Consider the following 27,129-nt stretch of genomic DNA (forward strand, 5'->3'; position numbering starts at 1 on the left):
TAACAGTACATTTCATGTTCTCCTACATTTCATCAGAACAGAATTCTTGCTGCTTCAAGCTGTTTTAAATCATTACCATTTAAAACAGCATAGCAGTACCTTATACCAACATCCATCCATCCATACTCTGTACCGAGGCGGGGGCACCCTGGACCGGTTGACACCATCGCAGGGCAGTACACCAATATGCCAAAGTAAAAAAAGAATTTTAAAAATGGGAACAAAAAGATATTTGTGGTGGAACTACTTTTTGCAGCCGGAAGAAATGTTTGATATTAAATACAGATAACAATGCGCATCAGTTCTTTGCTTGACTACTTTTAATTTGTAAGCTGTTGTATAAAAGCAACAGAACACTCCAGGTTGTGTGTTACAGCTTTGGCTTGAGACCAAATCACAGCAGCTGTGTTGTTACTGGTGATAATACCCTCATGTTCTATTGCTTAAATATACCAAAGTTTCACTCTGGGTTTCACAAATGGGTTCGTTTCCAAACTGTAAAATGTCATCCTTCAGACAAAACACATTAACTTATGTGTCGCTTCATTTAATCATTAAAGTCAAATCTATTCGAGACTCAACTGTATCATGACTCTTAACCTCCAAATAATGAAAGACATTTTGATATTTTTCTGCTAATCGTTGTCTGTGTGCAAATGTCTGACTAATAAGCAGAAACTGTTTTTCTTGATGAAACCATGTTCGTTTCTTAGCTTTCGAAAATATAGGGTTATATAAACACTCATTATGTTTTAGCTTGTTTATGTGAAAGATTTATGACACGGTATCATTTCACTGAGGACGTAAGGCTGGAGCTTTTAATTTGAAGAAGAAGAAGAGAAAAAGTCATATCCGTTAGACCTCTTCTTTTTTTTTTCTTCTTCTTCTTCATTTTTCGCCTTCTTCTTCTTCTTCTTCTTCTTCTTCTACTTTGAGGTTTTACGGCAGCTGGCATCCAATTTGTTACATTACTGCCACCTTCTGTCCTGTATTAAAAACTCCATTTATTTTAGAGTCATCTTTCCAGTCCAGTCTTTCTTAAAAAAAGAATCAACCAACATTTCCTCGCTTGTTATCTGCGCATTCTAATAAGCCTTTAATATCGCCCTCGACCCTTCTTACTTCCCGTAACTGAGTCAGCGCTTTATATTCCCTACCTATATTCCGCCTTCCCTACTACAATTGGTTGCTAGAGCCTAGTCGTAAGCTTTTTATCCAATGAACACAGAGACTAATTACTACAAACCAATACATTGCATTATAATAAGTGTTACCCAATCGTAGTGTAATGGGCGGGGCTTTCCGGAATATGGGTAGGAAAACAATCATACAGCGTCTTTACCATCTTTAGTGTTTGACGCGCTGCAGGTTCCTCTCTTCCCGGTGTGTGTGCGCGGTTTTAAGGCTTAACCTGTAGCAGCCATGGTAAGTGTCTGTTAAAAAGTAATAGATCTAAATATCTAAGTTACATCTGTTGAGGACGGACAGAAATGCGATTAGAGATAGAATACATGTGAGATGTGGGGAATGTAGAGATTTGAATAGCCGACTACACCCTGACTCATTCACGCGCACATGTCGGCCTTCACGTTACCGAGTAACGCTAGCCGTTAGCACCGGAAAACCGGCGTAGAAAGAGAGTTTATAAATATGTTTCAGTTTCCCCATTTCCTTTGTTTCCCTCCAAATCTATTTTATATGCTGCTGTTAAATAAAAATGCAGCTGTGCTGAAGGTTAGCGGCGCAACTAAGGCTAGCTGTCAGTGTCCATTGTGTTAATAGTGCAGCGCTAGAGGATTAGCTTAGCCGGTTAGCTACCATGCTAGTCACCATGCTAAGCAGCATGTCTTCTCACTTTTTAAGAACATTTTTGTTGGAGTTTTTCCCTGTTTGAGCAGTTCAATTAAAATAATAAAAAAGTACTCTTTAGACAAATAATAATTATTTGTCCTGACTTATTAGCGATATTAGCAAAGCAGCTGAACTGTGAGCGGCTAACGGAGTTTTCTAGTGGTTTCTATGGGGAAGATGGAACTGGCATACAGTTACCTTGACGTTGGACGTTCGATGTTCGCAGATATGTATAAACTATTAAATCATACAAATATAAATTCATAAATATAAAATCATATAAATTCACTACAGAATGAGCCCATACACAATCTATATCATAATTTAAAGCACAATAGGATTTGAAGGGAATGATGTACAGTCATGAAGCCAACTGGAAAGTGTTCATCTAGGTGTCAGGTATGACGCACACCTTTTACATTTTTGTTATTTATTAAAACAAGTAAATAATCATATGTAAATTAGATATGAATTTCACTACAGAATTGGCTCATACACAAAATATGCCATAATTTAAAGCTCAACAGCATTCGAAGGGAATGATGTACAGTCACAAAACTACCTGGAAAGTGTTCATCTAGGTGTCAGGTATGACGCACACCTCTTAGATTTTTGATATTTAATCCTACAATGCAGGAACCAAAAAAACCTTCACGAATGCATAACGGGGGTCAAAATGACCCGTACTGGATTAAATGGTTTTCTTCAAAAAATAGATGTCCTATTAATGAAATAATTAAAAGAACTGATGATCCACGAATGTTTTAATATTACAAACGTTTTTATTTGTAATCCTCATCCCTCCTTACTTCTGTACCATTCTGCTTATTGTGCCCTGAACATGCATCATTATTAGCATTTTCATCTTCATTTTAACAATTGTCAGGAGTTCAAGAGATTAAAATGATTTTTTACACTGGTATCTTTTATATATATATATATATATAATTAATTTCATTAATAGGACGTCTATTTTTTTGAAGAAAACCATTCGATCCAGTACGGGTCATTTTGACCCCCTTTATGCATCCGTGAAGGTTTTTTTGGTTCCTGCATTGTAGGGTAAAATATCAAAAATCTAAAAGGTGTGCGTCATACCTGACACCTAGATGAACAATTTACGGTTGGTTGTGTGACTGTAAGTCATTCCTTTCAAATGTTATTGAGCTTTAAATAATGGTGTACTTTTGTGTGTGAGCCCATTCGGTAGTGAAATACATGGCAATATTTATATATGATTTAATAGCTTATTTTGTTAAATATCAAAAATCTGTCTCCCATCATTATAATAATTATATTCTTTCTGATAATCGCTGAGAGAGAATATTTAGCGTGTAAACTAAAGGCGGAATACGTTCAGAGCAAAAAGAAATGTAGTTTCTTTTCAGGTTTCACACGTTCCTCCATTATCTCCGGGTTTCACAAAGCGCAAAAATGGATTATGCAGATTTAAGTTTGCACTTTTCTTTTTGGAGTATGATCTCAATGTAACTGGTCTTCAGCTAAAACTTATAAAGTTCCAGCTCAAAATAAATAAAATTCCTTGCTACTTTTTTGTTGTTGTTGAGAAAGCCAGGTAAATAATAACAGGTAGCACATGATAAGCCATAATAGAGGATCATCTTTAGAAGCTATGATGGCTCATATTAAATAAATAAATAAAAACAGTTATTTTTAGGCAGTTATATATTATTAGTCATGCATTTATCAGTGAAAATGCTTTGCACTAAATTAGGCAGACCTTTTAATGGGATCTCGTCCAGCATTTGAGATTTTTGAACACAGATATGAGTCCCACTGAAACGCCCTGTTTATGAAATATAAAGGTGTGTGTATGTATAAAATTGCCTGCTTTGTTTATGTAACCCATATATGTAGTAAACGTTCTGGTTTCTAGATCGACATCGTGGCCGATTTAAAAAAATAAATAAATAAAACAAAATCATTGAATTTATGGCGTTGTAGGAACTGCACATTAACTCATGGAAATGTGATTGTGTGTTTTTACAGGCCTCCTTATCAATGGCCCCGGTGAACATCTTTAAACATGGAGCTGATGAGGAGAAAGCTGAGACTGCTCGCCTGGTGAGTACTTTCTGCGTAACTGTAAAATCCTAGTTCATGCGCTATACAGCCAAAGGTTTGTGGACGCCTGAACATAGCGACCACATGTGCTTGTTGAGCAGCCCGTTTTTGCTGTAATAATAAGCTCCACTCTTCTGGGAAGGCTTTCCACTAGATTTTGGAGCGTGGCTGAGGCGGTTTGTGTTCATTCAGACACAAGAGCATAAGTGAGGTCAGGTACTGATTTTGGGTGAGGAGGTCTTAGGTGCAGTCATCGTTCCAGTTTATCACAAAGGTGTTCAGTGGGATTGAGGTGAGGACACTGTGCAGGAAACTCGAGTTCTTCCACTCCAAACTTAACAAATCATGTCTTTCTGGAGCTCGTTTTGTGCAGCACAGTGTCTGGCTGGAGCAGGTATGGGCCTCTTAGTTCCAGTGAAGGGAAAATAATGCTACAGTGTACAAAGCCATCATATACATTTATGTGTTTAAAACTTTGTGGCAACAGTTTGGGGGAAGAACCACATATGGGTGTGATGTTCAGGTGTCCATAAACTTTTGGCCATTTAGCTGTTCAGCTGTTGTTTTAGAAGCAGTCGGATAATATATAACTAACTGTGCTCAGTTGGTTTGTCCCACTGCAGACTTGAATGCCTGTCTGGTATTTGTATTTATTTACCTACTCCCTGTATTTACTGTTTTAACTTGCTAATCAGATATGAGTTGATCAGTATACATCCAGGGCCTGGTCAAAAAACCCACGTGATTCACTTTGACTGGCTCAGACTGGTCAAGAAAACAGAAACGAGACACACTTGTCAATTTCTGTGCTAACAGTTGAATGTGACTGCCCCTAATATCTACTGACTATACCTGAGACACACACACACACACACACAGAGTCTCAGCCTAACTTAACTGTGACTATAACTAAAGCTTTTGTTTTGTTATATAAAGTATTGTTCTGTTATGTAACAGTTAATTATCATGCTAAAATGATCAAATCTTTTATGTACACTGAAACAGCTTTGATAACCCTATGCCTGCTTTCTCCTAGTCTTCCTTTATTGGTGCCATTGCTATTGGGGATCTGGTGAAAAGTACACTTGGACCAAAAGGAATGGTAGGTAAATGATTCAAAAATATTGGCATACTTGTTTTGGGTAACCATATTTCCGTGTTCTTGATCTCAGCTGTTCATATTCTCTGCAGGACAAAATCCTCTTGGGTGGTGGACGTGAGGGATCTGTTACAGTGACCAACGATGGAGCAACCATTCTGAAAGCCATCGGTGTGGACAACCCTGCTGCCAAAGTGCTAGTCGGTGAGTATGGAGTCTATGGATATACAACAGGTTCAAATTGACCTTTTATTCTAGTTTCGTTTACAGCAGGAGCAAGACAAAGTTAAAACTTTTAGTAGTGTATCATTATAGGTCTCTCAACATTTGTTTTGTTTTCAGATATGTCGAAGGTCCAGGATGATGAGGTTGGAGACGGCACCACTTCTGTCACTGTCCTCGCAGCAGAACTGCTCAGGGTGAGGCATTAACCTGTCGTAATTTATAGTTGGCTAACAGATTTCTGAAAAATGTTTAGTCACTTTGCGATCTGGCCGATCTTTTCCTAATGGTTGGCTGATGATTCTAGGTTTTTTATTTTTATTTTTAAGTAGTCCATTTCTTTCCAATTTTTGTAGCTGTTTTAATCTTGAAAAGAGTTAATATTTGAATCCATATGAATATTAATGTGCTTGGATTATTATATCGCAAGGCAAACATTAGCAGTAGCGTCTTACTAGTTGAAAAGTTTGATATTCAGTTTCAAAGCCTTTTAAAATTGGGTTTTAAGGTGCCTAGTGATTCCTATCCCTCTGTAATGCCTAAAATCATGGTGGCTCAGTGGTGACTTTGTGTTCATTGTGCACTAGGAAGCGGAGCTGCTGATTGCCAAGAAGATCCATCCTCAGATCATCATCTCGGGCTGGAGGAAGGCCACTCAGGCTGCTCGTGAGGCTCTGAGGGATGCTGCAGTGGACCATGGGTAACATTTAACATCTCTGTGTTAACCGTCACATGAGTCGAAGAATCAATTCTTCTTCTTATTATTATTTTTAATGTTTGCTTTTCTGCGGTTGTTTCCATGCTTGTTCTATAATAATAATGATACTCTATATATAAAAAAGCCTTTTGTTGCATATGTTATGTTTGAGTCAAAAATGGTGCTCTGTTTGTTTACATTAAGACTTTTTCATGTATATTGCAAACTTGCTGGAGCTTGGCAACATGTCAATCACATACTCACCCATGTTTTTCTTACATCTGGAAGATTAAAATGCTAGTTAGGTCAGAGCTGAAACATACCCCCCCCTGAACAGGTTATACAGTGTTCATTAAGTCCTCTCTTCATTTACAGTAACGACCAGGTAAAATTCCAGGAGGACCTGTTGAACATCTCCCGCACCACTCTATCATCCAAACTGCTCACTCACCATAAGGATCACTTTGCCAAGCTGGCTGTGCAGGCGGTGCTCCGACTGAAGGGCTCTGGCAACCTGGAGGCCATCCATCTGATTAAGAAGCTGGGAGGCAGCCTAATAGACTCTTACCTGGATGAAGGTCTGAATCTGAATACATTTTTGAGAAAGAAGTTCCTGATTTGTATTCAGTTTGGGTTTGGCTCTGCAGGTTGTAGGTCTTTATTCGTAGTTTAATACATACATTAATTCTGTCTATCTTAACAGGATTCCTACTTGACAAGAAGATCGGTGTTAATCAGCCCAAAAGAATCGAGAACGCAAACATCCTCATTGCCAACACCGGCATGGACACAGACAAGATCAAGGTACAGCTTTAACTGTATCTTCCATTGCCCTCGTTTTGTTTGGAAATGCCTTTTACCCCTTTTTCTTTCATGAGAACACACCCATTCATTGTCTCTGTGTGTGTGTGTGGGGGGGGTTCTGTAGATCTTTGGCTCCAGAGTGCGTGTCGACTCAACAGCAAAAGTGGCAGAAATTGAAGGGGCAGAGAAAGAGAAGATGAAGGAGAAAGTTGAGCGAATTCTGAAGCATGGCATTAACTGCTTCATCAATAGGTACAAGGTGTATACTAGACACACACCATTCACCTAGGTCTTTTGACCACTGAAAAGAAAGTATTTCAGTAGGCAGGATCTGATTTAACATCTAGTATTTTTATATTAAAAGATTAAGAGATTTTATGGCATTTGAAAGCAGTGTGATTGCGAGGTGAATTTAAATTCATAGAAATTTCCTCTCATCTCCAGACAGCTGATCTATAACTACCCTGAGCAGCTTTTTGCTTCTGCTGGCGTCATGGCCATCGAACATGCTGACTTTGCTGGAGTGGAGCGACTGGCATTGGTCACGGGTATGTGGATAAAGGACTGCACGATTGTGGAGAGTGCCTTAATTAAGATCCGCCCTTACCAAAATAAAAAATACAGCTCAGAAAGACTATGGCTCTCTCAAAGACAATAGTCAAAAACCTAAGTTATAATATTAGAATTGAGGTGATAGGACTTGGTCTTGCAATCCCTTATTGGCATTCGCCTGAGTGTGGGGAGGTGGAGGAATAAATGTTTCATTGGGGCCATCAGGTGGTCCCCCTCTTTCATTGGTGTTTCATCGATAGGCCCACGACACCACTAGAGGGCTCAAAAGTTTCGAGATAAGAGATTACCATTAGATAAATGAAACACAAGGGCTAAACACAATTAATAATGTTAATGGCATTAGCACTGTCATGAATAGTCAAACAAACAAACAGGTGAATATCATTGTTTTTGTTTTGGCAAGCAGGATAAGGAATTGTCTCCTGCTTTTGCTGTTAACACTGGATTGTTTCCTTTTTCAGGAGGGGAGATCACGTCCACCTTTGACCACCCTGAGCTGGTAAAGCTGGGTCACTGCAAACTCATTGAAGAGGTGATGATTGGAGAGGACACTCTCATTCATTTCTCTGGAGTGGACATGGGTAAACATCTACACAGACTCTGCCCACATTCTGCTGAATGCATTATTTATAAGGGTTCTGTTCTTCTTTTATTTTATTTATTTATTTATTTATTTATTTATTTATTTATTTTTCTGCCACTACAAGAGTATGTTTGAATTTCCACTCTTACGTTGTCAGAGTACTAGTTTGTAATCAGGGATGTCTGCAGTCATTTAACACAACAGTGCAAATAGCAGCTTGGCCTGAAAAGACTGATACAAAACAAGCACCACGTCATTTGTAAGAGCAGATGTCGTGAGCGTGGTTATGGTGGATATTAAAGGAGCAGTTTGGAATTTTTCATGCCTGAAAAGTGAACATGAACAGTAAAAACTGCTTTATGCCTTCTGAGTTGGCTTTTCAGGAAATTTGGGTTTTTTTGCAGCTGTGCATAAAATGATGTATATTTTAAATTATTCCAGTTTTAGAAACACTTGGACATTACGTTAAACATCTTTTAAATCTCATTGACTCTTTAATGCCAGTACCTAAATTCCTTAACAATCTCTCCATATGTGGGTATCATTTAACTCTATGCCTAGTCTATAGGTGAAACATAATTGTATGTGTATGTCTTGAAAGGTGAGGCCTGCACTATTGTTCTGCGTGGAGCAACAAAGCAGATTCTGGACGAGGCTGAACGTTCTCTCCATGATGCTTTGTGTGTGTTGGCTCAGACCATTAAAGAGACTCGCACAGTCTATGGTGGAGGTATGTGGAGATCTTGATCGTACCAATTTATTTAGTTCCTCCTTCCTTTTCTTGCCGTGAATTCATTCTGATTGCAGATTCGAGGTGAACTGTTTATATTTACCTTAAACTCAGCAAAACGGTTTTAGATGCCTGGTACATGGAAATTAAATGAAATTCACGTGTTACTATGAAACAAGATTTATGTGAAGTTTTCAAGAATTTGATCAGTTTGTTGGGGGGGGAACAAAACTTCTCAAAACTTGTCACTCCCATAGGTTGTTCAGAGATGTTGATGGCTAAAGTAGTGACAGACTTGGCCAGCAGAACCCCAGGAAAAGAAGCCGTGGCTATGGAGTCTTTCGCCAAAGCTCTGAGAATGGTGAGAGATGATTACTGGGCCCTGTACCGCAGAGTCACTCTCTGGGATTTGTGAAGTCATTGTTTTTCATTCAGAAGTACATAAAATGTATTCGTTTGAGAGATACTTTTAACCAAAGTGGATATAACTGAGAGCGGATACGGTGCAAACAGTTCAAGTTACAGGATGTAAGATTTTTGAATTTCTATCCCCTGGTGGAAAGATTTAATACAAGCTATTTGTGGAAGAGCATCTCAGGAACATTATATTATAAAGTATTCTTTGTCCCCTAACAATGTAAAAAAAAAAAATAATAATTACTGACCTAACAAACGTTCAGATGCCTGATTTTGAAATTCTTTGTCACTGCTTGCCGCTACATGTACAAAGGGATATATTTTGTACACTATCGGTCAAAAGTTTAGACACACTCATTATTTATTTTTATTTCCACATTTTAGAATAATAAGTCATCGAAACTCTGGAATAACACAAATAAGAATTATGTTGTGATAAAAAAAAAAAATCCAAAATAAATAAAAATAATTTAATATTTTAGCATCTATAAAGTAGATGCCCTTTTTGCCTAGAATTTCCAGAAATGTATTCTTGGAATTTTCTCAACCGATTTCTTGAATCTCTCCTGAGATGCTTTTAAATAGTATTAAAGGAGTTCCCACCGACGCTGGACACTTATTGGCTGCTTTTCGGAATATTTTGCTCCAAGTCATGCGTTTATAAAAAAAAAAAAAAAAAAAAATTTATTTGAAAATAAAGTGTTGGTTTTCTAATGAAAGAAATTAATATGTTTGAATAATTATATTTTTGTCTGCAACACCGATTTGAATCATTTAATCATACACCTTCAGATCAAAAGATTTTTAAGATTATGAGAAACATTTCAGTCGAGTGTCTCCAAACTTTTGACCGGTAGTGTATAACATTTCTAGTTTAGGGAATGTTTGTGCAAGACGTGATTAGTTTATATGGCTTGATATGTACTGGTGTTTTAAATTCCAACTACCGATTAATCTAATGAACACGTTTTTATCCTAGCTGCCGACTATAATTGCGGATAATGCAGGTTATGACAGTGCAGACCTCGTGGCTCAACTGAGAGCAGCACACCAGGAGAATAAGATCACTTTCGGCCTGGGTGAGTTCTGGGACAGTATTACACAAACATGTAGTGGTCAGGTTTTATAACCAAAAAAACCTGTCTGACTTGGCTGTTTTTTTTCTTGTGCCAGTCAATCAGTTATACATTGTCTTTAAGCTCCTTCTGACCTTTAACCCTGCTGTGCCTCAGATATGACACGGGGCACAATTGGTGACATGGCGGAGCTGGGCATCACGGAGAGCTTCCAGGTGAAGAGGCAGGTACTGCTAAGTGCCGCTGAGGCAGCTGAAATGATTCTACGTGTTGACAATATCATCAAGGCCGCACCAAGGTAAGTTAAAACTGCTCACATAATTCAGCTCTGTTGTGGAGAATCTTGGACTAGTGCTCATTTACTTGACTCAGTGATTGTTACCATGGAAACAAACCTCTCGCTCTGGCTGACTCACGTTCTCACTTAATTAGCCAGATTTAGCTACACGTGCTGAAACTCTCCCACAGCTTGTCGAAGGTTGTGAGTTCACTGAGAGTGTCTGAGACAATATGTTATGACTCACCAACTGCAATATTTTCTTTCAGAAAACGAGTACCAGATCACCACCCATGTTAGGAGAACCGAAGAGTGCGGGAAGCAGCCTATGTATTTATTACCTGCAATGGCCTCCTTCTTTAGTTCTCATGTTATTGTGTAGTACAGTTAGCACTGCAGAGGCTGTCTGTGCCCTGCCGCTATTCAAACATGGCAGTGTGGCTTTCTTTGTTTACTCAGTAATAAAACTTTCAAACCTGATTTTTGTCCGTTGTTGTCTTTCACCCATTTTAGTTGTACTGACAGCTGGTACAGCAATGTAGTAAAATTTCTCTTCTCTGAAATGTTGCCTTAAGTTACTTAATGTGACATTAAACGGAAGTTGTATTTGAGCTGCATTGGTGTGTTAACATTGAGTGTCATGTTTAACTAAGCCAAATACAGTGTGCAAAGCCATGGCAAACTTAGTTTAGACCAAAAAATTTGTATCTACATGAATACACAATGATTTTAGTGAATAGTTACTGTTTTATTTTTTGTAATCTTGTTTGTAAATGGTAAGATTGGTTCTGTGTTCAAAATTCTGTCTTTTAAAAAAAAAAATCAAATGGCACACACTTTGACAACTTGTGTCTAGACAAAACTAGTGACTCAGTCTAATAGAGCTCTTTTGCCTTTTAATATCTTCCTTTTTTTTATTGGATTTGTGTGTCCTGTTCAAGTAAGCAGAATACAGTGTTCAAGGTCATGGCAACCTGAAATCAGTCCAGCATTTATTTAACACTGTTGAGATTGGTTGGCGAAGACGAGTGATTGATTCGAAGCTGAGCAAAGGTCCGTTGTTTCAACTTTTCTGTATGAAAGCATCATCGTAAGACCTGCTAGCAGACACGTGGATGCTGTCGAGTAATAAAGATGAAGCGAATTCTGCTCCTGCTGCTCTGTTCTCTGTGCTTTGTTCATGGCCTTGTGAGGTAAGAAAATATTCAAAAATGGCTGTGTAGTGATTTAAGAGGCTGAAGTTAAGGACTTGTGCATATAGTCATGGGGTTAAAAAAAAAAAAAAGAACGAAATAAGATTGATCCTCAAAGTTATGGCTAATGTTTACTATCAACTCAATTTTGCTTGATACACATTTGGAACCAAGGGTGCCTCTGATGAAGATGTCCCCTCTGAGGAGTCATTTAAGAGCAACTAACCAGCTGCAGGAATTTCTGAAAGATCACCAGCTAGATGCTTTCTCTCGCCGCTATGCCCAGTGTTACCCTTCCAACTTAGCATCTCTCAAACCAGGCAAAGCAGTAGTGAGACTCTACAACTTCATGGATGTGAGTGCTTTTAAACAGTGCAAGATTACTTCTGTAATTGACATAATTTATAACAAGTCCTCATGGGCTCATTTTCCAAAAAGTACTTTGCAGTAAAGATGATTTAACATGGAGCTTATACATTCAACTGAAGGGAGATGCATTAAGTTTGCCATTATAACTTATACATTATGACCACCAGTGACGGGTCCACACTGAGTTATTGGGCTACAAATGCTTATACTTGGGTTAAGCATTGCATTCTCGTGTACATGTCCACTTCAGGCCAGTATAACTAAGCACATATTTTGGATGGTATGTTGTTAAGGCAGAGTACTATGGACAGATCAGTCTGGGAACCCCAGAGCAGAACTTCACTGTGGTCTTTGACACCGGATCTGCTGATTTGTGGGTGCCTTCGTCTTACTGTGTCAGTCAAGCGTGTGGTAATGTACACATTTCTGCTTGTTTCAAAATGAATGATAAACATTTTTTAAAGTTTCATGTCAAATTTATGTTAATTATTATCCCAATTTTTTAAGATTAGTATTCGTAATATCACTTTTTCTGTACTGTTAGTTTGTTATATTTCATGCTGTAATGTATGCACCGCTAGACAGCTCATTGTCTCTTTTGGCCAAATCTGCCCACATTTTTTTTATGCTAGTGACCTGGGATTTATGGTCACCGGTCACTGTGTTCCTCTCTTGGCACAGCTGCACATCACAAGTTCAAGGCTGTGGAGTCGAGCACCTACGTTCACGATGGCCGAATCTTTGGCATTCATTATGACTCTGGCCACCTACTGGGCGTGACTGCTAAAGATACCCTGAGGGTAAAGCCACAGACACTTCAGACTGGAAGCTAATAAATTAGGCCTGTTCACTCTGCTGTACTCTTCTGTCCATAAGGAAATAGAGGTTTCTGTTAAGAATTGTATTAATATGATTTATGACTGGGGCATTTCTGTTTGTGGGATCTGTGATTGTCTCCTCCCTCAATGGTTAAAAAAAATCAAAACAAAACACATTATTTTAACAGGGAATAAAAGTAAATATCAAACCACTAAACATGATGTCATTTTGGAATGTGACCTGATATTAAATAAAAATTCAATCTCAGCAAATGCTGAAAATCTTTATCCATGGTAGACTTCTGCACCCAGACGACCCTTCACTGTACAGTATCTACTCTATAATATATATACTTTAATTTATTTGGTCTGTTTTTTGTTGTTCAGTCCATAATGTTGTTGTGTACCTCTGCTGAGCTTGTGTGTTTTGTAATGGTGCCATGTTGTGTAGGTGGGCTCTATGGTTCTGCCGGATCAGGTGTTTGGGGAATCGGTGTATGAGCCAGGTATGTCATTTGTCATGAGCAAGTTCGATGGAGTTTTGGGCCTCAGTTACCCATCGCTGGCTGAGGAGCATGGAGAGCCAGTATTTGACAACATGATGAACCAGAAGAAACTGGAAAAGCCCATGTTCTCCTTCTACCTCAGCAAGTGAGCATGGACATGCAGCAACAAAAGAAACTGGGGCAGTATAGTAGAGACTAATTATTTAAACTGTAGTGAAATCAAAGACCATTTCAAGGTACCAAATACTGGTAAACTATTTTATTTGCCCTGTATGGCTATTTGTAACATTATATTACATTGGTATTTGATTTTACTTGATTCTGTGCTATGATAATATCGGCTTAAACATTGCTGAATAACTCTCCCCCCCTTTTAAAAATGTTTATTTATTTATTTAAAATAAAAGGATATACCATATTATTAAGATTATACTACAGTGATATTGAATTCTGCAGTCTCGGTGAGGTGATTAATTTTATAACAGCATGGCTCTGGCAATAGTGCCAACTTGAAAGCAAATCACAGGTATACAGTGCTTGGAAAAGTTTTCTTTGAAAATTTTCTTCTGTTTTTGTGTACATCTCATACTAAATAGCATTAGATCTTCAAACAAAATACAACATAAAACAAAGGCAACCTGAGTAAACACACAATACAGTTATTTATTTATTTTTTAATTGAAGCAAAAAAAAGTTATCCAACACCGATCACCAATGTGAAAAGCTAATTGTCCCCTTGTTAAACCTGGTAGCAGCAATAACTGCAACCAAATGCTTCTGATAACTGGAGATCAGTCTTTCACTTACTTCTTGGACTAGGATTTACCTCCTATGTGCTTTGGATCATTGTCTTGCTGTAACAGGACCCCTTCTTCCAAACAGTTCCCCTTTTGACTCATCAGTCCACAGAACACTCTCCGAAAAGTTCTGAGGATCTTCAATGTCTGTTTTGGCAAAATTCAGATTTTTTTCCCAGTGTCTTTCTGATAGTGGAGTCATAAACACTGACCTTTATTCATGCAAGAAAGGCCTGTAGTTCCTTCGATGTTGTCCTTGGCTCTTTTGTGACTTCCTGGATGAATCGTTGCTGTGCTGTTGGAGGAATTGTGGAATGTCGACCACTTCTGGGAAGGTTCACTACTGTGCAGAGTTTTTCTATTTGGAGATAACGGCTCTCACTGTGGAGTCCCAGAGCCTTTGAAATGGCTTTATAACCCTTCCCAGACTCATGTATTTCAATCACCTTCCTCATCATTTCAGAAATTTCTTTCAACTTTGGCTCAGTGTGTTACTGAGTAAGACCTTTTAACCAACTTCAAGTGTTGATTTGATTGAACACGGTTTGCGTAATCAGGCCTAGTTGTGTCTGGTCCAGCTGAACCCCATTATGATTGCAGTTTCATAGATTACTATGAAGTAACTATAGGGGCAAATACATTTTCACACAGGCCCAGTTGGCATTGAATTTTTCACAGCACTTAATGCACTTGTTCTAATACATTGGTTTAATTTCTATAGTAACCACTTATTCACAGGGTCTTGAATGGTCGATGCTCCAGGTAATCTAATAATAAATGAATTACAAAAAACTCATTATTTAACAAACAAACAAAATGTGTAATTGAAGTTTTCTGTTAGGAGATGTTTAGATACCATTTATGTCTCAGGAGTAAGTGCTTTGTAACGGTTAATACGTTTTCCATCATAAGTCTTGATAGGGGTCGTTGTGATTTCCAGTTTCTCAGTAACATGACAAACTATGTTTTTATCTTATTAACGTTGAGAGAGTGAAAAAAGAGAAGCTGATGCAGGAGTGAATGTTTATAGCTGCAATAAGAGATAACATGAACTAATGTGTGTCTGTTCCACAACAATAATAAATAAAAAGAAATTAAGAAAATAAAACACTTCAGGACATGCTGTTATTGGAAATAATGCACTTCAGGTTGGGTAGGGGTAAAGTTGTCTAGATGTCTGTTGTCTAGATCAAACCTCAGACCCCACAAACTCACTCGCTGATTATGATCTGTGGATTGTGTTTCGCAGGAATAGCAGAAATACTAATCTGGGAGGAGAACTGTTGCTGGGAGGTATGGATGAAGAGCTCTTCATTCGTCCCATTAACTGGCTCCCAATTACTCTAAATGGCTACTGGCAGATCAAAGTAGACGCGTAAGTTCACTGTTGTTTAGACTGTCCTTTACACAGAATATTCTACATAAGTTACTGATTTGCTACTATATACAATGTATATATATATATATATATATATATATATAATGTGTGTGTGTGTGTGTGTGTGTGTGTGTGTGTGTGTGTGTGTGTGTGTGTGTGTTCTTTGTGTTATTGTTTCTATGTTAACAGCTAATTAACAGGGATTTGTAACCTATGCCTGATGATAATGTGAAGCCTATAATCTAATCTAAACCTAATAATAAACTGATTTTTTCCCCCCCGCTTGTTATTTAAGAAAGAAAAAAGTATAGCATTATTGCTATGGGCATGCTTTATGTAATAAGATGTTTATTTAAAATAGATGTATTCTTAGGTGTCATAATTTTATGACAGTTTCTAAGTTACAGGACCATGGTTACTTTGCACTTTGCAACATGACAAGCTGCATTTATTTAATGGCTTATAAATGGTTAAAAGTGTGATACATCAGTTATTAATAACAAGAATTGTAATCACTGGTAAATTGGTTTAGTATAAGAACAATAAAACACTTAATAAAACACGCTGTTATTGGAAAATGATCAACTCTCATCATGATCAGTGTTATTCATCATGAATATACTCATCATACAAAAATGTAATCCACTGCAGATTACTAATTAGTGCTTTAAAACTGTAGTCTGATTACTGCATGTAAAAAGTAATCAGATTACTAATCATGACTCTTGCCTCGGGTGTTGTCACTGTTTGTAGGACTACCAGACCGATAAATTATAAATCTTTTCTGACTAGACTAGTTTGGTGCACTAACCAAGGGGAGGCACGATTAAGCTATCATTGTATGGGTTTAGCTGCTACAGAGACATACGAAGTACATTATCTTTCCTTAAGCTCTGCTAATATCATGTTCACGTAAACTGGAACTCATATAGACATTTACACACCTTGTTTTCCTGCTCAGCATGAGAGGGTGTTACGGTTTCAGTTTCAAACCCCTTACTGCTTTAAAAATGAAATCTTCGTATATCCATTTTTCCTCACGCTGATTGTGTGAGCTAGCGTTTGGTAATACTGAAATCTATCAGCCAATAAGACATGAATATTTCCCCGTATTTTCCTGTAAACCCTATTGGTCTCGCCTCCGTACAATGAAGATACAACATTTTGACGATCTTCTTTTACTGACGGTCAGTTACATAGTGTCAAACCGCTCCAAGTGGAGAATTATTCGGGGCTAAAGAAAAAATCTTCAGGGCAAAATATGATTTATTTTAAAAACGGATTTTACGTAATATTGTTTTCTTAACAATAAATTTGTAACACAAGTAATGTAATTGTATTGGCATCAGTAACTGTAATCCAAATACATAAATTTAAAATGTAATGCGTTACATTACTACGTTATCAGAAAAAGTCATGATTACAGTAGCGTGTTCTTTGTAGCATGTTATACCCAACTTCCATCATGGTTGAGCTTTTCCTATAAGAGCATGCCCCGTCATGTTTGATTCCTTACCTAACGCACTATATGCCACTATACATCAGCACTGAATTTTTTCCCCATTTCTTTTTAGAGTTAAGGTTCAAGGAAGTGCTACCTTCTGCCATTCTCGCAGTTGCCAGGCTATTGTTGACACGGGAACGTCTCTCATCACTGGGCCGACAGCGTACATCTTGACCCTTCAGCAGCTCATTGGAGCTACGCTTACTCCCATAGGAGAGGTGATAATTACTTCATATTAAAGGATGCATTTTTTTTCTTTAGGTTTACAATTTAACAACATGCCATGTGCTCTTCAAAATACATCTATAAGTGGTCAAAAACAAACCTGCCTTAAATCATCATGTATGGTGTGTGCAACCGTTTTTGCTTTCTCCACTGTGAAGTACAGGTCATTTTGTGAAGGTGAGTCTGTGTGTTAATGTGGAGAGAGGTTCAACATTGTGAAACCATCTTAGCAAGCTGTTTGAATGGAAAATGTTATATGATATTAAAATAGTGATTTGCTGTAAGCGTCTGTCAGTCAGCGATGCCTTTGTATATGTAGACGTTTTGTGTCTTTTTGTGTGCTGGCATCTTAGGTGAGAATGAACACATGACGTATAGCCTATAATGCTGCATTGTAGTTTTTTTTTTTTTGCTCTTTCCTACATCAGTATGAGCAGCAAGATCAAACAGCATATTTTCTGAAGAAAATACACCAACATAAACTATAGATTTTAAAAATAAATAAATAATGAGCGCACTGGTCTGGTAATTATACAATTATAACCTGGCACTGTTGAGTTCTTGAATCTAGTCATCAGGTGTTATAGTTCAGTGACAATTGTTCCAGCTATAATTACAGGTTTATATTAATGCACTCATTCTGGCACACAATTGTTTCTATTGTTCATTCACAGTGACTCATATGATCGACACTACATAATCTAATCTAATAATAAACAGATTAAAAGGAGATGTTTTTAACATTTATAGAAAAAGTCTTGGGCGTCAGTGCTGTGCAGTGGTCAAGGGGACTTTCTCAGGAACATCACAGTCTGCAGTTTAATGTCTCATTAATCTAAACCTACTTGTTTTGTGGACATTCCACAGCATTAAATGTAACTATAAATGGATAAAAAGTAGGATGTGTCGCTCTTTAAATAAATGTAAAAACAATCAAATTGTTGACCAACTGCTGTGGTATATGAGAAATGAAACACTTCAGGGCATGCTGTTATAGGAAAATAATCAACTTTAGATAACAACTTTGGGAACAGGAGCGTCAAACCACCCTGTTGTTGATTCTTTTATTATAACAGCGCACCCCATGGTGTTTTATTCCTTACATAGCTAACACATCATTCACATCAATATAAACATGTTTTGGATTTACAGTTTCAGGTTGACTGCAAAAGGATCAGCAGTTTGCCGGTGGTGTCTTTTGTACTTAATGGAGTGGAGTATTCCCTCACTGCAGATGACTACATCCGCAAAGTGAGTGTATATATAAACACACACACACACACACACACACACACACACACACACCCACACACACACTATCCCAAGAGATATAGCATACAGCACAATGCCATACATTGTACATGCATACATGATGCATACATTTAGTATTAAAATTCTCTCTTTTCCCCCCGTGTAGGATAAATTAAATAAAGAAGACGTTTGTTTAAGTGGCTTTCAAGTGATGGATATCGCGTCTCCATTCGGTCCTGTCTGGATTCTTGGGGACTTTTTCCTCTCACAGGTTTACAGTATCTTTGACAGGGGTCAGAACCGAGTTGGCTTTGCTCGACTCTCTGACAAGGTCAAAAGTCTCCCTACTCAGTAACAGTGGGAGTCAGGCTCCCTCACTTCCTGGTTCTGAAGAGCATGACACTGAAACATTTAATCATTAAAATCTTGCATTTGAGTGCTATCTGTTATTTCACAACTTTAAGAAGCAGAGTGATTGACATTTACAACATTTTGTGATGATAGTGACTAATTAAACTAATGTCTAATCTCCCAGCATCTTTCAATGAGTCTAGACAGTTTAATTGTAGTTACTGAATAATTCATAGTAGTTATTGAATAATATGCTTTAAGATGACTAACTGAATAATAATAAGTTTATGTTTAAGCTATATCACATGGTTTGAGGAATTTCTGTCCATTTTGCGAGGACTCAGTTTCATAAATGTAGTTGGATATAATTAGAGCTGCAACAGCTAATCGATAATAATTGATTATGAAAATCGTTGCCAACAAATCTCATTATCAATTAGTTGGTCTGCACGTGGCACAGGGTACATATACTCATTGTTAGTTCTGTTCCGAAAACACGTCTTGGAGAGTAAATACTAAAGTTGTGTCCCAAATGAAGTACTGTACACTTACACTTTGCACTATGTACTCTACCGTCTAGTGTGTGAATGTAATTTACCTGCTAGAGCACATAACTATAGTGAAATATCAGAAGCATTGGGGGGTGAAAGAAAGCATCAAAGAGAGAAAATTTTTGAAGCAGAACCATCCAAATCAAGTTGTGCTTCATGCCAAAGACCTACTTAAGATTCTCATGTAAGTGGTAAATGGCTCACTTATATAGCGCTTTTATCCAAAGCGCTTTACACTGGTTCTCATTCACCCATTCACACACACACTCACACACCAATGGTAGCAGAGCTGCCATGCAAGGCGCTAACTTGCCATCGGGAGCAACTTGGGGTTCAGTGTCTTGCCCAAGAACACTTCAGCATGTGGAGTCATGTGGGCCATGAATCGAACCACCAACCCTACGATTAGTGTACAACCCGCTCTACCACCTGATCCACAGCCGTGACTGGCATAAGCAAAATACACAAATGTACAACATAATTTATAATTTATGATAGTAATATACAGTAATACATTAATAAATAACTGCTTTGTTTTCACAAGACTAATCAAATGCACTTATCAAATCAAAATTTTTAATGCACTTGTATTGTGAACAGGGCTGTAAGCAGGATCAAACATTTAGTGAGGGCTACATTGCAGAAATGTGACCCGATTCATATTTAATATATCACAAAGCTCAATATGTACTATGCCACTTGTAAGTTTAGCTACCATTCTTGATTGTATTTCAGTACATTTTTATTCTTAATAATAAGTAATATAGGAAACTGCTCTGATTCTAATTAGACTGTTTAATTTTCCTGTTAGTATTTTGGTCTATGGGCAAACCTAAAGTGTCCTCCTCAGCTGCTCTGAGGTCAGTCATCACTGCTGGTCTTAGAATGCAAGTTAATTTTTCCCTCTTCACATTACAGCACCACATTATCAGGCCATCACTGTTTCTATATAAAATTTGATACATGGAGGTAGGATATGGTGAAATGAATCATATAGCACAGGAAACTAGCGAGGACGAAGAAGGGAAGATAATCAAATAAACGTTTCACGTCTGTGGAGAGAGTGAGTCAGTTCATCTGTTTCGCAGGTACTCTCTTTATTATTCCCTGTAGGTGTTGTAGATTTTTGCAGATAAGTGTGACGGAAAGATTTTTGTATACTATGCTATACTACATAAAGTGGCATTATAAAGTCTGTATTTGCCATTGCAATACCCTTCCTTTACACATGGTGGATACATGAGCTAGTGACCTCCATTAAATAAAACAAGCAAGGCTTTGCTGTTAAATTTTAACGTGTCATCATTCTGAAGTGTATGTTCTTACAAGTAAAATCCGTTGTCATTACCTTTTATAGATTCAAAATACTAATGTTATATACCTGTGATCTTTATGATTCGCCTGACAGACATTTTACTGCTCATTTGATTGTGGCTGGTGACACATTTCTATCCATCACTGCTTCTATTTGCATTTGAGCTCTTCCCTCTTAGACAGATAAGCACGTTTGTTATTAGAGGAGATATTAAGCTAATAGTTGTACAGTGATACAGTCCATCCATCCATTTTCTGTACTGCTTATCCTATTGGGTCGCAGGGAACCTGGAGCATATCCCATGGAGTTATACAATGATTGGTTTAGTGTTTTTTTTTTTTTTTTTTTTTTTTTTTTAATTATTCAAATATTTGCAATTCAAATCCTGACACACTGTTATTAAACGATTCAGCCATATCGTAAATACTGAGTCTGGTGCACTGATTCATGTTTAGGGTGAATCCACGATTGGGATTATTTGCAAGGAAGATTGTTGCAAGGATTATTTGCAAGGAAGATTGTTGGCAACAAACAGATGAGTTGCCAACAATGACAATGTTTAATTACATAAAAAGAGTTAAGTTTTTAACATAGAGTTAGCAAATACACAAAATGTGGTAAACCAGCATCCATGCTAATTTCATGAGGACAACAAAGGTTGTATATTCAATATGGTATGGTGATATGGTTGTATATTCAAGTGACATCATGAATCAATCACAATATAATTGAAAATAAAGATTAAAAGAACGAGAGATTTTTTTCTTCTTCTCATGATCTACAGGATATGCGATTTCCTGCTGAACATTTGACCTGTGGAATATTCCAGATATTTCGTGGGGTGAATGTCTATTTAAAGGTTGAGTAAATATTGTGTGACACAAATATAATGCACATTTTTCATAACTTATAATGGATGACTCTTGGAAAAGGATGCTTCAAGCGCAAGGTTTTAAACACAAAATAATGCAAACATAATATAGTTAGTATTTTATTGATTAGATTTCAGTGTAAATTGTAGTTATAGTGGGCTGGGACAGGCAAAAATGCTGTTTTCTTTTTAGGTGCATTTAAGGTATTATTAATATTTTACATTATCTGAAACATGCACATATAACTGTTGTGAAGGACACTTTAATTATGTTTATAATGTTTTTTACCTTTACATACAGTGCCCTGCACTAATATTGGCACCCTTGGTAAGTATGAGCAAAGAAGGCTGTGAAAAACGTGGCAAAGGGAGGTAGCACAAAGTATTGACAAAAATACTCTGCTCTCATGGATATCAAACAATTGCAAACAAAACACAGGTTTATCCAAAAAAGAACTTTGTTAAATAAATATATGCAACAATTATTTGCACCCTTTTAGTCAATACTTTGTGCTACCTCCCTTTGCCAAGATAACAGCTCTGAGTCTTCTCCTATAATGCCTGATGCGGTTGGAGAATACATGGCAAGGGACCTGAGACCATTCCTCCATACAGAATCTCTCCAGATCCTTCACATTTCAAGCTCCATGCTGTTGGACTCTCCTCTTCAGTTCACCCCACAGGTTTTCTATGGGTTTCTCATCAGGGGACTGGGATGGCCATGGCAGGACATTGATTTTGTGGTCAGTAAACCATTTTTGTTTTAATTGTGGTGTATGTTTTGGATCATTGCCCTGCTGGAAGATCCAACCACGGCCCATTTTAAGCTTTCTGGCAGAGGCAAGGGTGCCAATATTAGTGGAGGCCACTGTACATATTTGTGGCATGTAACATGGTCACCTCAGAGCTCCAGGTTCCTGCATTACAAAATGATTCAGTGGTTCAGTAAATATAACAATAACAAATCTTAGATTTTTTCACAAAAATTATTCTAATTATTTAATTGCTTTAAGGTCTCCATCCATCCATCCTCTACCACTTACTCCTCTTCAGGGTCGCGGGGGAACCAGGGAACACAAGGCGGGGTACACCCTGGGCAAGGTGCCAGTCCATCGCAGGGCACAATCACATACACACTCACACACACACTATGGACACTTTAGACACGCCAATCAGCCTACCATGCATGTCTTTGGACTGGGGGGGAGGAAACTGGAGTGCCCGGAGGAAACCCCCGCAGGACGGGGAGAACATGCAAACTCCACACACACGGCCCCAGCGGGAATCGAGCCCCAGACCCTGGAGGTGTGAGGTGAACGTGCTAGCCACTAAGCCACAGTGTATATTTTAATACTCCACTGGGTTAAATTTGATATAATTTTCCAAGTCCTTATAAAACTAGGGACAAAAGAAGTGCGTATGTATTTGCTGAACAGATGTCATTTTGAACATTAGTGATGGGTTGTTTTCAATAGTTCTTGTTTTGTGTCAGCTTTAAGGCTACTGTATTGTAACAATGTTCTTAAAAATCAAGTGTTTCAGTAAAGTTCACCCTTTTTGTGTTTTCAGTCAGGCGTATGTATTGTTTGTGTGTGTGTGTGTGTGTGTGTGTGTGTGTGTGTGTGTGTGTGTGTGTGTGTGTGCACAAGTCGGCTAAGTATTCTGCTTGGGTTCTGCCAGTTCAGTCTTTATGAAAACTCATGTAAGTGCATTTTTATTTGGAGTGCCTCTTCTGGTTAAAACCATTTGAAGTGTTAGTGGCCCTTAAGTAGTAATGATCACTTTTAGAAGAAGTCGAACAGGTAAAAATGAAAGTGCAGAAATGAATGATAATAAAAAGGTTTAAATTTAAATGCTGACACAGGTGAAAATCTCTTTGCAAACATTTCAAAAACAGGAACAACGTCACAGGAAGCCATAAGAGTCTCGCCCTCAGTCTACACAGCACGTCACCTCCGGCGAGGAGCTGTTGTTGCAGCCGGCTGGGGCGTCAGCTGGACAGCCTTGCCCTCAGCCTGAGCAGCAGTCAATACACGGCAGAAAAAAAAATGACCTACAACTCAGGTTATTGTTTGTGCATGGTTTTGTGTGCATGGGTTTCATCCAGATTCTGAGGTTTTCTCCCACTCTCCAAAAACATGCATATAGGTAGACTAAATTTTGTGAATATTTGTGGTTGCACAATGGCATCCCATCTGGGGGTGAATCCTCCAACCCCATTGTTATCAGTGTTGGGTCCAGATCCACTCTGACAAGGATAAAGTGCTTATTGTATGAATGAATGATACATATTTGTAAGTGTAATATTAGTGGTACACAAATGGCACCCCACTCAAGGAATAACCCTTTATACTCCTACACCGAATTGTTGATTTCATATGCTTGTGCTATACAAGACCATTTTCAGCCTGATATTGGATACAGTTCTATTCAACTTCAATTGTCATGACAAGCTTTGGATATTGAACTGAAGTTTATGTTTAGTTGAAACATAGTTAGTTAGTATAGTTTACAACTTTATTAATCCCACAAGGGGCAATTAGCATAGGGCTTAATAATAAAACACACAACTGACACGTTCAAGGACATGTCTAAGCATATAAACACATGCTAAAACGTTCAAACATACATTAGACATAATGTGGCATGCTTCAATATAAATTCAATTGCTCATGAATACCTAATAAATAACATAAATTAAAAAAAAACTTGAAAATTTCAAGTTGCTTAGATTGAAAGCCTCTGGCACAAAGGTAAACTTTTAGTGGCTACTACTCGAAGGCATTATCTCAAAATATATGTGCAGGGGGTTGCGTATGATCACCCATACTACTTCAGGCATTCCTTTTAACTTGCTTGTCATAATACTTAGTTAAACTCCACAGAGGCACACCAGTCACTTTTGAACAGGTCCTAACTTTGGTTTGCAGATGATTCTTACTCTTGAGAGAAAGTGATGAAACGCAACATATAAATGATAAACACAAGATTCTCTCAATAAAAGTGCCATAAAAGGTTTTCAGTATAGATCTTTGGACACAAAAGGAGTTTAGTTTTCTCAGAACGTAGAGCCTTTGTTGAGGCTTTTTAATAACAGCCTCTGTGTTCTGTTGAAACTTTAATGTAGCATCAGAAATAGCTCCAAGATATTTGTCCTCCTCTACTCTATCAACCCTCATATCATGAATATATACGGCTTTCAACCTGGGAGCACTTTTTCGAAGAACATTCACAATCTCCTTTGTTTTAGAGATACTTCGCTGCAACTCCGCTCCATCACACCATGTAATAAAGTCATGAAGTGCGTGGCTACCATCGTACTCCGAGCTCGAGAGCAGGGAGAGGAGAACTGTTTCTTCTGCATATTTAACAACATGACACTTAGCCTGAGAACTTCAGCACTCGTTTGGATAAAGTATGAAGAGAATCGATGAGAGTGCACAACCTTGTGGAGATCCAGTAGGTTCAACTTCTTCTTCATGGTGAGTTTATTCATGTTTTTAAGGCAGCAGATGAACTTTTTTTTTCTAAGTTCAACCCAACTTGAAATGTCTTACAGTGCTGTAAAGCCATATTGTAGATATTATATGTAGTGTATCCTACTGTAGAAGCAAAAAAATGTGTCGAATGCCACCAAATCTATTATCATCATCAAAATTTCCAATCATCTTGCAATTATTGATTCATTTGCTTGTTTACCTTTACATTTCCGTGCGTGTGCGCTGCAGCAGCTGTCTCTCTGTGTGATAGGAGCAGGAAGAGTCCTGGACCCTGCTGGGGCTTGAGCTCCCCTCCATCCTCTTGGAGATATTCCAAGCTGTTCCTGACTCACAGGTCTGAATTAAAGCAAGGTTTCAGAAGCCTGTAGTTTATATGAGAAATAATTCTCACCTCTAAAGACCATCTCCCCTCACAGAGAAGCGACAACTCTTTGTGATTAAAGTATTTCTTGAGCTATTTTACAGACACAAAACAGCTTTTACTGGAACAGCTGCAAGTTATGTTGGTATTTTTGTGACCTCTGTCTTCTCTTCATGTTCCCCTATGACTTCTTCATGAAGCTCTATCTTTGTTCATTTCTTCATTTTCCGCTACGATAATGAACGATTGCAGCACTGTACTAGTGTCCGTAACAGCCTGCAGTTTGTAGCCGATGCACTTGAACGTGTGCACTTGAAATTCATTATCATTCATTGAGAGAGCCGGTCATTATCATAGCTATAAAAGCAGTGGAAATATGTAATCATAGCTGACCTCCGATTTCCATCGCACGCTCAACCCACGCATGCTCTCTCTATGATGTGCCACAGCACATCTAAAGGTGCGTTGCTCCATTTTGTCAGCAATAGGCTAGAATCTTGTATCTCATAGTTAATGATTTTTTAAATGTGTTGTGAGTGGGAAGCTTAGTAATATATTCTGATGTATTCATGCTGACAATGAAGCTCAGGAAGCTTTTGGCTACACAAGCAGGCCGGTGTTTGAGAGCTTCCTGAATGGGACAGTCAGAACGATGATGATGTCATGTTGAGATGGTACAGACTAGAACGGTGGAACGGTGTTGTTATATGTTGTTTCAGTAAGAAATAGCTTTTTAAAAGGAGATTTCGAACTGAAATGATGATCCTGAAATACAGATAATTTTGTATATTCACCATTTTATATATTCAGAAAGGCAATAGGACACCCATCATTTTGTACTATCAGTCCGGATATACTTCAAAACTTAATTTTATGGTACATTTTTAATGTGTGGTACAGTTTTACACTTTAATTCACCCTTAATATGTCATTTTTTGGAACACTTATACCATAGCACTGTTGAATTCTCATACCTGATTGGTCAGAAGGTCAAACTCCTTCTAATAAGTTGTTATTTTCGATAACAGCTAATGCACAGGGACATAATCTAAGTCTAATAAAAATAGGTTATCGATCCATCCTCTGTACACAGGGTTGCGGGGATCCTAGAGCCTATCCCAGGGGACTCGGGGCATGAGGCAGGGGACACCCTGGACGGGGTGCTAATCCTTTGCAGGGCACAATCACACACCCTTAACCACTGAGTTACCACTGCACTTCAATCAGTTGAAATTTCTCTACTGACAAATCCATCAGGGAAATGATCTCTAAAGCTCATTGCACTATAGTGTAAAGATTCACCAAACTTTTTGAAATGGTGGATTTATTGATTCTGAAATCAATAATGCTGGAAAGTGGTGTTTTATTAATTCTGACTTATCAGAATAAACATGGTTTGTCAGGGAGAACTGTAACAGCTAAAACCTTTGACCTGGGAGAGAAAAAACGCAAATAATTCAAACCTGGAACATGCTATCCTCAGTAAGCCCCTATAGTGCTGTCCTCTTTTATCTGGCTAAGGATTTTAACAGACAGATGGGCCCTTTTGTTCTAAGCTGGCAACCATCCAAGTGCTGTCTGCACTGTTATTGGCTAAAGGATGCTATGTGACAGGCCAGGTGTTCTGCAGTACTTTAGATGTTAATGGTTATGACAAGCGGAGTCCAGCACACACTGTACAGGTCTCAAAAGCACACAATGTGCTGCACTCGCTTGTGTTCCTGA

At 38.0% G+C, this 27,129-nt stretch overlaps 2 protein-coding genes across 2 annotated transcripts; both read left to right on the forward strand.

Moving 5' to 3' along the window:
• The first annotated feature begins 1,268 nt into the window (after positions 1–1,268).
• cct2 (chaperonin containing TCP1, subunit 2 (beta)) lies at positions 1,269–10,894 on the forward strand. The gene is made up of 16 exons (XM_017494683.3): positions 1,269–1,425; positions 3,862–3,936; positions 4,973–5,038; positions 5,128–5,239; positions 5,378–5,454; positions 5,845–5,957; positions 6,330–6,532; positions 6,658–6,758; positions 6,883–7,010; positions 7,203–7,306; positions 7,793–7,912; positions 8,516–8,644; positions 8,902–9,005; positions 10,041–10,140; positions 10,294–10,435; positions 10,684–10,894. The coding sequence occupies exons 1-16, from the start codon at positions 1,423–1,425 to the stop codon at positions 10,712–10,714; spliced, it is 1,608 nt and encodes a 535-aa protein (XP_017350172.1). The 5' UTR covers positions 1,269–1,422; the 3' UTR covers positions 10,715–10,894.
• Positions 10,895–11,023: 129 nt separating this feature from the next.
• nots (nothepsin) lies at positions 11,024–18,984 on the forward strand. Its single transcript, XM_017494684.3, has 9 exons — positions 11,024–11,607; positions 11,782–11,962; positions 12,270–12,387; positions 12,658–12,776; positions 13,246–13,445; positions 15,347–15,472; positions 17,050–17,197; positions 18,357–18,455; positions 18,622–18,984. The coding sequence occupies exons 1-9, from the start codon at positions 11,549–11,551 to the stop codon at positions 18,808–18,810; spliced, it is 1,239 nt and encodes a 412-aa protein (XP_017350173.1). The 5' UTR covers positions 11,024–11,548; the 3' UTR covers positions 18,811–18,984.
• Positions 18,985–27,129: the final 8,145 nt, after the last annotated feature.

Source organism: Ictalurus punctatus, chromosome 19 (genome assembly GCF_001660625.3).
Source record: "Ictalurus punctatus breed USDA103 chromosome 19, Coco_2.0, whole genome shotgun sequence".
In the NCBI taxonomy this organism is placed as follows: Eukaryota; Metazoa; Chordata; class Actinopteri; order Siluriformes; family Ictaluridae; genus Ictalurus; species Ictalurus punctatus.

Excerpts from the sequence above, each read along its gene's own strand:
- cct2 (XM_017494683.3), top strand. Across the intron at positions 6,533-6,657 it reads AGACTCTTACCTGGATGAAG|GATTCCTACTTGACAAGAAG; the intron begins GTCTGAATCTGA and ends CTATCTTAACAG. Across the intron at positions 7,913-8,515 it reads TTTCTCTGGAGTGGACATGG|GTGAGGCCTGCACTATTGTT; the intron begins GTAAACATCTAC and ends ATGTCTTGAAAG.
- nots (XM_017494684.3), top strand. The coding sequence starts at position 11,549 with ATGAAGCGAATTCTGCTCCTGCTGCTCTGTTCTCTGTGCTTTGTTCAT. Across the intron at positions 11,963-12,269 it reads GACTCTACAACTTCATGGAT|GCAGAGTACTATGGACAGAT; the intron begins GTGAGTGCTTTT and ends TATGTTGTTAAG. Across the intron at positions 15,473-17,049 it reads TGGCAGATCAAAGTAGACGC|AGTTAAGGTTCAAGGAAGTG; the intron begins GTAAGTTCACTG and ends ATTTCTTTTTAG.